This window comes from Octodon degus, unplaced genomic scaffold (genome assembly GCF_000260255.1).
Source record: "Octodon degus isolate 3935 unplaced genomic scaffold, OctDeg1.0 scaffold00050, whole genome shotgun sequence".
NCBI classification, from domain to species: Eukaryota; Metazoa; Chordata; class Mammalia; order Rodentia; family Octodontidae; genus Octodon; species Octodon degus.
The window spans coordinates 8,455,523-8,465,400 of record NW_004524626.1 but is presented as its reverse complement, the minus strand read 5'-3'; the positions used below and the strand labels follow the sequence as shown (position 1 = coordinate 8,465,400).

Here is a 9,878-nt window from a genome sequence, read left to right as displayed (position 1 = left end):
TGGCCGGATTAATCCATATATGAGCTCCCCCTGCCATATTGAGATGATCCTTACTGAAAAGGAACAAATTGTTCCCAAACCAGAAGAGGAAGTTGCACAGAAGAAAAAGATATCCCAGAAGAAACTGAAGAAACAAAAACTTATGGCACGGGAATAAATTAAGCATAAAATAAATGCAAATAAAATTAAAAAAAAAAAACAAATTTTTTTTTTGAGGGCTGCAAGTTGATTTTTAATAATAAAGTACAGGGCTGGTGAGATGGCTCAGTGGTCTAAAGCACCTATTTAAAATAAAGCTAAGCTAAGCAAAGCACAGGGACCGCAGTTCAATCCCCCAGCACCACATGCCAGCCAGCCCCGGCCCCTGGTGGGCTGAGCTGGCCACACACAGACACAAAATAAATAAATAAATATATTTATATAAAAGAAAATATATCAAAAAAATAAAATAAAGTACAGCGGGGAGAGTGTGGTGGGAGTGGTGCCATGCTGGCTGGTGACCTGTAGTGGTGCTGGTGGCAGGGCCCACACCAGCTATACAAACTGCTGCTGCTGCTGCTGCTGCTGCTGCTGCTGCTGCTGCTGCTGCTGCTGCTGCTTGGTGGCAGCCTTGTTGGCAAGGTCCTTGGCTTTCTCTGTAGCTGCCAGTGCTGTCTCCTTTGCCTTCTCCTTGGCTTCCTTGGCTGTCTCCACCAGTGTTTTGGAAGGGGCCTCGCCTTGTAGCTTGGCCAAAATGTATTCAAAACCCTTCATAGTCTTGGTCTTATTACTTTTGAACCAGGCAAGGCCAAATTCCTGGATAGCTCTGGAGATGCCAAATAAGCTAGAGAAGGCCCAGGCTTCCCGACGGATTTCAGTCCAGCCACTGTTGTCTGAGTTCACACAGTAAACACATCGTTCCTCCACCACCATCAGCTGGGCATGGTTGATGTTCCAGGTGAAGGTAGTCATGGTCTGATTCTGTGGGTCCACTCTAGAGTCCTCCAGGATGTACACCGAGTGAGCAATGTTGGCAGGAAATAATCGCTCTGCCCAGAGAGGCATCCTGTTGGTCTTGGTCAGGAGTCTCCGAGACAGGAGCTTCTGGTCAGGGGTCACCTCCCGGTGTACTATGTCTTCCGTCAAGACGTGTTTGCTGTAGGGATTCGGGTATCCCTGCCAGAAGGCAGTGAACACTTGGTCCCCAGAACTTCGGAGCACGCTCTGGCCCAGGAAATACTTTACCATTGTCACGGCTTAGGTGAGCTCAGTAACAGTACAGCATCAGGGAAGAAGAAGCCGGAAGGTAGGCAGAGACGGGGCCCGCCAGGTTTGCACTTCAGTCACGAACTCGCCGCGCCCAAGTCACTGCTGCCGCCATGAGGGGAGAGCACAGCCGTGCTTAAAACACATTTCTAAACCTGCTTCATATTATGACTTGGCTAACTGGGGATCTGTCTCATGTGATGTACCACCTGGTGCCCTGCATTTTGTCACCCCAAAGACTAGTTGCTTTAAATAAAACTTTTGTGTAATTTGTAAACTGTACTGAAAAAAAGTTGTCACAGATTGTCAGGATTTCTAAATTGTTCTAGTCTTATCAAGTATCTATATACAAATGGCAATGTCTTATTACCCACCGGATGGTTTTTCACATGCAATGGACATGCTTTTAACTATATCCCAGCTTATCTGGATAGGGTCTCCTGTTGTTTAAGCAGGCTGACTGTAATTCTTCTGTCTCAAGATGATTTGATGCTATACAATCCAAAAAACATCATCACCCTGCAAGAGGAGAGAAGTGTCTAACATCCCTCTTCCTCCTGACTGTAATGACAAAGTCACTTTCCTGTCTGATGCAGAAGCCGATGCTATGATACTCAGTGTTGGTGAAAACCTATACTTTGGGGCCGGGGAAATAGCTCAGTACAATAAGCGCTTGCCTGGCAAGCACGGGGTCCTGAGTTCAATCCCCGGTACCACAAAACCAAACAACTCCCCCCCCCCAAACTTTGGTGAAATAACAACAAAAAAAAAAGTGAAACAATTGGGTTGTAAGGTGGCCAAAGGTCTTAATACCACTTTAATGGCCATCGCCCTACTCAATACAGAACAAAAGAAACATAAACAAGCTATATTAGACAATCAGGCTGCCATAGATTATTACTATTGTTTCACTATCAAGGATATAAAAAATGAGAAACATGTGCTGTTTTAATCTATCAGATAATAGCCATCAGATACAGACTCAAATAAACATACTAAAAGAGTTAGCTCAAGGTATCTGTAGAGGTAATGACTGAGGGTTATTTTCTTTCTTTCTTTCTTTCTTTCTTCTTTCTTTCTTTCTTTCTTTCTTTCTTTCTTTCTTTCTTTCTTTCTTACTTTCTTTCTTTCTTTCTTTCTTTCTTTTTTTTGGTGGCCTCACATTGCCTCCAGCGCTGGTCTGGATTGGCTTGAGTCAGCTCCCTGAGGCTGACTGCTTTGTTTAAGCAGGCACTTAAACAATTTAGCTAATGGGCAGGCTCACTGAGGGTTATTTTCAATATCCCCCTGGATAAATAATCTGGTAACTGCTCTGATTGAGCCCGTGACCATATTTCTTTTGGTCCTGCTCATCGGACCTTGTATAATAAACTGACTACATATATACAACAAAAAATCAGACAATAAAATTAATGGTGTTGAGATCTAACTATGCGCCTCTCACACCTCCGGGAAACTCAAGTTATGAGGTTTAAATGAATCAAAGATTTGATTCCCGGACAAAACCAGTGGGGAATGTAAAGGGTTAACAGAATTTTGCGCCTTCACTGTGGTAAATTATTTTTTTAAAAAAACCCTTGTGTTTTCTGTTATCTACTCAATAAATAGCTGTTTCTTGTCAAGGCAGCAAGCTAACACAAACTCCCTTCCCAACCATCTCCTGTAACGTGGTCAGTTTAAGATGTATCTTGTAAAAATATGCACTTATCACTAAGCTGTGAAAGACCCTTTAGTTACATACAGTTTGCTGCTGTGTCAGATGAATGTAGTTTTCTGTTGTTCAGTGTTAGATAACAAATTCGCTTACCAAACTGGGTGTGATTTCTGTGAGAAGTACCCCCTGCTACCTACATTGGGTCTTCTGAGTGAGAAGTCGCTGATGGTCCTGAGCTCAGTAAATAAAAGGCTGTATTCGAATTTCTATCTGGCTGATCTGGTTCCTACGCAGAATGACCCATAACAGGACTCACAGTGTCCTCCCGCCTCAGCCGCCCAAGGGTGGGGATTACAGGCATGCGCCACCATGCCCGGTTCTGACATCTCTGTGTTTGGAGCCTGATCTTCATATGATTAAGGACCCCGAGGAAGCACTGACGATATGAAAAGGACAGGACGACATTTTACAATTCCAAACTAAATTCTCGGAAAGATGTTGATGAACATCATAAGCATCCTAGTAGCCTAAGCCCCAGAAGCGACCATCACACGTGTTTACAGATGTGTACATTTGGATGCCGTGCTGAACCCCTCGTGGCACCGCTTGACTTCTTGCTTGGAGACGTAAATCTCTCTACATCAGCTCTAGTGAACCCCACTGCTCCTATGCGCAGCCACCTGCATGCTTTCTAGGAAGGCACAAAGGACAGATGCCCACAAAGGCAGGTCCTCAAGGTGACAGTTTCACCCACACCGTGCTTCCTGCCCTATTAGGAGACAGCGAGGGGCAGGCCAAATAGCTCAGCGGGTTAGAGCACCTGCAAGCAGGCACAGGGGCCAGGGGTTCGGTCCTGGGGCATGATGAGATGGCAATTAAGACTGGGCGTGGTAGCGCATGCCTGTAATCCCAGCTCTTGGGAGGCTGTAAACAGGCGGATCACTACGAGTCCGATCTAGCAGTGAGACCCTGAACACCCTGCAGACCCTTCCTGAAAATACAAATAAATAAAGGAGACAGAAGTCCTTCACCACATGCTGCCCTCGATCTAGTGCCTTTCCCCACATCTAGAACTGTGAGCTAAATAACTATCTTCTCATCACAAATCCCCCAGTGTAGCTGGTGCAATGGAACATGTTTATAATCCCAGCCCTCCGGAGGCTGAGGCAGGAGGATTTCCATGAGTTCAAGGCCAGCTTGGGCTACATAGTGAGGTCAAGACCAGCCTGAATGACATACCCTGTCTCGAAAATAAAATAAATACACAACAGCACGGGTGGGACTGGGTCTCTTGGAAGCTCCAGGGGAGAGTCAGCTCCCTTGACTTTCCAGAAGTAGCCATTTGTTTTCTTGGGCTTGTGGCTCTACATCAACCTCTGCTTCCAGTATCTTTTGGCCCCTTTCTCACCCTGACCCTCTGCCTGCGTCTTATCTGGATGCTTGAGATCATGCTAGGCTCATCCACATACTCCGGACTAGCTCCTGGCAACATTTCATTGCGCTGTGGAGGGCATCAGGGTGCCCACCTGCATGGCCAGTGCTCAGAAGGCTGAGGTGGGAGGGCTGCTGTGAGTTATGATCCTCCTGCCTCAGCCTCCTAAGTGTCTGGGATTACAGATGTGCGCCACCAACGCTGGTTGATTTCTATTAATTTAATGCAAGATCTTTTATGGTTAAGGCTCCTTAAGGGTTTTAAGAGAGTCGCTCCTGTGAGGTCCCTTTGGCTGTGGCAGGTAACTGTATTCCCAGTCTCTGGAGTTAGGGTGCCACTGTCTTTGGGGGGTCATTACTCTGCGGGCCACAGACAGGCTCATCAGGGACAGCTTCTCAGCACAGGCCACTTTTGAGCTGAGTGAAACCCTCAAGCACAGCAACTTTAAGCGGGTGCATGTTCTGCTCCTCGGAGAAACCTTTCGAGAGCCTCATGCCTCATTTCATTCACGGGCAGCGGCCACATCTAGGCAGCTCTGAAGCTGGGTCTTGCTGTATAGACACTGAACTCACTGTGGAGCCTAGACCGGCCTCACATGTTTAGGGATCCTCCTGCCTCAGCCTTCCAAGTACCGGGAACACAAATGTGTGCCATCACACCCTCTGCCAGAGGAAGGCTTTGGAAGGGGACTGAGCCATGGGGGCACTGTGCCCATCAGAGGATTTTTCAGCCCGTAGGTTTGTACCTGAATGTGCTCCTAGAAGTGGGTCCAGGCAGGAGGGGTGGGTCACTCGCACTCACAGTGACTCTCGCTCTCGCTCTTGCGAGATTGAAACTGGGCCCTCCACACTGAACTACTCCCCAGGCCCTTTTCAATGTATTTATTTTGAGACAAGGTCTTCTGAAGTCACTAAGGTGCCAGGCTGAGCTGAAATTTGAGATTTTCCTGCCTCAGCCTCCTAGAGGGCTGGAATAACAGGCACACACTGCCACACCTGGCTCTTTTTTAAAAAGTACATGTTTGTGATATACATAATACAGTCACCATGGGGAGAGGGCACAGCTACACAACACATCTTTTTTTTTTTTAATTTTATTTATTTATTTAGTGTGTGTGTGTGTGTGTGTGTGTGTGTGTGTGTGTGTGGCCAGCTCAGCCCACCAGGGGGCGCGGCTGGCTGGCATGTGGTGCTGGGGGATTGAACCGCGGTCCCTGTGCTTTGCTAAGCTTGTTCTAAGTAGGTGCTTTAGACCACTGAGCCATCTCTCCAGCCCTACACAACACATCTTGATTCTTTTTTTAAAATCCCCTTCACTGTTCCTCCCTCCTGCCCCCTCCATCTCCTGATCCCCTTCCCACTTGCCAAGGATCTATTCCTACTTCCTGTTGTGTCTCTTTCATTTTACTCTTTGATCTATTTACACTTTGGATTTCTCATATAAGAGAAATCATGCAATATTTGAGAGTGTGTGTCTGATTTATTTCCCTTAACAGTAAGATCTCGAGATGCTCCGAGATACAGCTTAGTGGCCCAGTGTCTTCCTGGCAAGTTCAAGGTCATGAGTTCAATTCCCAGTACTAAAAAAAAAAAAAATTACTAAAATAAAATCTACTGGGGCTGGCGAGATGGCTCAGTGGTCTAAAGCACCTACTTGGAACAAGCTTGGCAAAGCACAGGGACCACGGTTCAATCCTCCAGCACCACATGCCAGCCAGCCCCGCCCCCTGGTGGGCTGAGCTGGCCACACACACACACACACACACACATACACACTAAATAAATGTAAAAAAAAATAAAATCTACTATCAAGATGCACCCATTTAGCTGGGAATGTCTTGAGCTTATACTTCTTACTGGCAGAGTAGTACTCCACCGTAGGCTGATACTACACTTTCTCTCTCCAGTCACCTATCGATGCACAGCTAGGCTATTTCCAAGCTTTACCTCTTGTGAGTTGTGCTGCTATCAGCATAGGTATGCGTGAGTCACTGTAACCTGATGTCTCTGTTTCAAAACACACCCAGAAAGGAGAATAGCTGGGTCAAAAGGAACTTCTAGTTTTCGTTTTCTGAAGCATCTCTGACTTCCACGATGGCTGTGCTAGTTTCCAACCCTACCAGCAGTGTAGAAGGGCTCCTTTCCCCTGAAGCCTCGCCAACACTTGGTGTTACTTGATTTCTAGATGATGGCCATTCTTTCTGGGTCATGACGGATTGGCTCACTCTCGTGTCCTCACAGAGGAGACCAACAACACAGGAATGACCTCGCAACAGTGATTCTTTTCTAATTTAATTTTGTTGAAGGTGCCTCCTGTTCACAGTTATGCTGTGACCAAAAGAAACAGCATGTGCCCATTCCACAGGTTGGGAAACTGAGGCTCGGAGGAAAAATCACTTGCCCAATGTGCTCCAGCAGCTGGGCAGCAGTAGTTGAGGCAGGTTGCAGGCCAAGAGGATCCCTTCCAACTCCACTGGACAGCAGCCGTGGGGGCCCAGGCCCTAGGCCTCTGGGGCACTGGGAGCTCCCTCCATTACTTGCCCAGGGCCATGGGGGAAACAGCAGGGGTGCTCCAGTCACTCGATTCCCCGGCATCTGTGAGATCCTGGGCAGCCACCTGGACACAATATCTGGTCCGGGGCCTCACAGACTTGAGGATGAATGATGTGGCTTCAATAGGGCCCACCTGTGAGCAGAAAAAATGTGGGGTCATGGGTGGAGGAGATGGGGTGCCCTGGTGCTCTTGCCTGGAACAAGCCCAGGACTCTGATCCCAATGACCAGTCTATACCACAGGCCTCACATAGCTCCGCTATGCCTTAGATATCCCCAGCGCAAGTGAGAAGATGGAAACTCTTGCACCACCCTCCTATCCTGGTGATTCTGGAGGCTGAGGCAGGATGATCTCAAGTTTGAGGCCACTCTGGGCATTTTAGCAAGGCTCTATCTCTAAGTAAAATTTTAATAAAAAACAATCACTAGCTTTTTTTTTTTTTTTTTGCAGAACCAGGGATTGAACTCAGGACCTTGCACTTGCCACGCAGGCACTTATGCCACTGAGCTATATCCCTGGCCTGCCAGCATTTGTTTTGTTGTGTTGTATTTGAGACAGGGTCTCACTGTGTAATTCAGGCTGGCTTTGAATTCACTATGTAGCCCAGGTTGGTAGCCCTCCTGCCTCCATCTCCCAAGTGCTGGGATTACAGGCACGTGCCACCACACACTGTTTTTTCTGATTTTTTTTTTTTTTTTTTTTGCAGAACCAGGGATTGAACTCAGGCCCTGTGCTTGCCAGGGAAGTGCTTATTGCACTGAGCTATCTGCCCGGCCCCTTCTGAATATTTTTATCCCCAGTTCATTGAACTGGTGACTGCAGAATCTATGCATAGAGAAGGGCAGCCATACAGTCACAGAATTAGACAAATAATTGATCTAAATTAAAAATCAAAGACCCGGAACAGAGTGAACTTTTTTTTTTTTTTGCAGAACCGGGGATCGAACTCAGGCCCTTGCGCTTGCCAGGGAAGCGCTTATTCCACTGAGCCATCTCTTCCACCCCCAGAGTGAACTATTATATGACTGATCTCTGAACTCTGTCTTCTTCATGTTTATGTTAGACAGTTTTTATTGTTGCATTCATTTAAATTTGTAAATAATTTTTTACAATGTGCAATCTATTATTAATTTCATATTATGTATTCATTTCAGAAATATTTTTCTAAAATTTACTGTCTAAAAAATAAATAAAATAAAATTCACTGTCTACATCTTCTCTTTCACATTTCAATATTTGTCTACTTTTTAATTTGCTATATAATTATTATTGATTTTCAATAAAGTTAATAATGAGTTTAAAAAAAAAAATCAAAGGCCCACTGGGGGTGTGGAGCTGAGTGCCTGTTCTCTCACTGATGGTGGTGGGCCAGCCCCATGATGGCAAATGCTACAGCCTTACTCCTCTTCCTGGCTGAGTAATATTCCAGTGTGTGGCTGGACACCCTGTGGGCATCTCCTGCTGGCCTTCGCCTGAGCTGATTCCCCTACCAGCTGTCCTTCCTGGCCCCTCCTCCTCACCTGTCGGAAGTGCATGGCTCCGTGCCTTCTGTAGCGGATCCAGTACTTGAGAGAGAAGATCTCCGGGAAGGGCCAGGACTGGGGGGGCTCCCACCACACCTGGAGCTGCTGCCCCGAGAGGGGGCTCAAGCGCACGCCTTCCGGAGGGTCAGGCTTGACTTGTGGGGTGGCAGGAAGGAGAATTAGGGATGGAAGCTCATTCGTTCCTTCAACCAAGATTACTGTAGGTATGGAACCCAAGACTACGACTGGTGCTGGTGAGCTGTGCCCAGTTTTTAAATGTTATCTGTTTTTGTTTTTTTAATTTATGTATTTGGTACAGGGTCTCACTACGCAACTAGGACTTGTAGTGATCCTCCTGGGATTGCTTGCTTTTTTTTTTTTTTTGGTGGAACCTCCTGGGATTGCAGGCAGGCACCACCACGCCCCACTTGGTCCCAGGCTCAGCGCGACCGGGGGCGGGGCCGGCATGGCATGTGATGCCAGGGATCGAACCCCGGTTCCTGCGCTTAGTCTAAGCAGGCGCTTAGTCCACTGAGTTATCTTGCCAGCCCTTTCTCTCTCTTTGCAACAGGGTAGCTATACAGTTCAGGCTGGCCTTGAGCTCACTTTGTAGCCCAGGCTGGCCTCGAACTTGAAATGATCCTCCTGCCTCAGGCTCTCGAATGCTGGGATCACAGGAGTGAGCCAGCACACCCAGTTTAAAATTTCATTTTGAGATGGCCACTGGCTAAGTGGCCCAGCCTGGTCTCAGACTGTGACCTTTCTGCCTCCCCTTCTTCTGTAGCTGGGATGACAGGTGTGGACCATCACACTCAGCTTACAGGGTTTTTGTTTATTTGTTTGTTTGTTTTGGTATTTGGTTGTTACAGCTCACTACCAACTTGGACTCATAGTGATCCTCCTACTTTTCATCCTCCCCAGCTCTGGGATTAAAGGTGTACGCCACTTTTTGTGGCTGGCTCAGCCCGCCCTGGGAGCGGGGCTGGTGCTGTATGTGGTGCCAGGGATCAAACTGCTGTCCCTGCACTTGCCTAAGCTTGCCTATCTCGTCGACCCCTTTACAGTGGTTTGTGAGATATAAAACAATATCCCCAAATTCACCATTTTAAAGAATACAATTTAGAGGCCTTTAGTGTGTTCACAAAGCTTTGCAAATATCGCTTCTAATTCTAGACCCTATCTAGAACATTCTCACTGCCTTAGAAGGAAGCCCTACCCAATGAGCAGGCCCCTGTCCATCCTCCCCACCCAGGCCTCAGCACCACCAGATCCACGCGCTGGCCCTGGATTGCCTGTCCTGGGCTTTTCCTCTTGTGCCACAATATCCTCACTGTGCCAGCGTGTGTCCGGGCTGATCTAAGCGCAAGGCCTGTGGCCCTTGGGGATCCAGGAGAGCGAGGGCAGGGCAGGGCAGGGCAGGGCAGGGCAGGGCAGGGCAGGGCAGGGCAGGGCAGGGCAGGGCAGGGCAGGGC

The 9,878-nt window shown here is 47.6% G+C and overlaps 2 protein-coding genes across 3 annotated transcripts in view; both read right to left on the bottom strand.

Moving 5' to 3' along the window:
- Window positions 1-489: 489 nt before the first annotated feature.
- On the bottom strand, window positions 490-1,278 carry LOC101562204 (PRELI domain-containing protein 1, mitochondrial-like). The gene is made up of 2 exons (XM_023717110.1): window positions 577-1,278; window positions 490-543 (listed from the first exon to the last, which is right to left on the bottom strand). Exons 1-2 carry the CDS (start codon window positions 1,225-1,227, stop codon window positions 535-537), a joined length of 660 nt encoding a protein of 219 aa, XP_023572878.1. The 5' UTR covers window positions 1,228-1,278; the 3' UTR covers window positions 490-534.
- Window positions 1,279-6,646: 5,368 nt separating this feature from the next.
- The window catches only part of Ebi3 (Epstein-Barr virus induced 3), a 7,543-nt gene continuing 4,311 nt past the window's right edge, over window positions 6,647-9,878 (bottom strand). The window contains exons 4-5 of one of the 2 annotated variants that reach the window (XM_023717118.1): window positions 8,404-8,561; window positions 6,647-7,016 (exon numbers count right to left, since the gene is read on the bottom strand). In XM_023717118.1, coding sequence (XP_023572886.1) covers window positions 6,864-7,016; window positions 8,404-8,561 — 311 coding nt within the window. In that variant the 3' untranslated portion in view covers window positions 6,647-6,863. Of the gene's footprint in view, window positions 7,017-7,154; window positions 7,220-8,403; window positions 8,562-9,878 lie in introns of those variants that run through there. The other variant, XM_023717119.1, reaches the window with a different exon arrangement.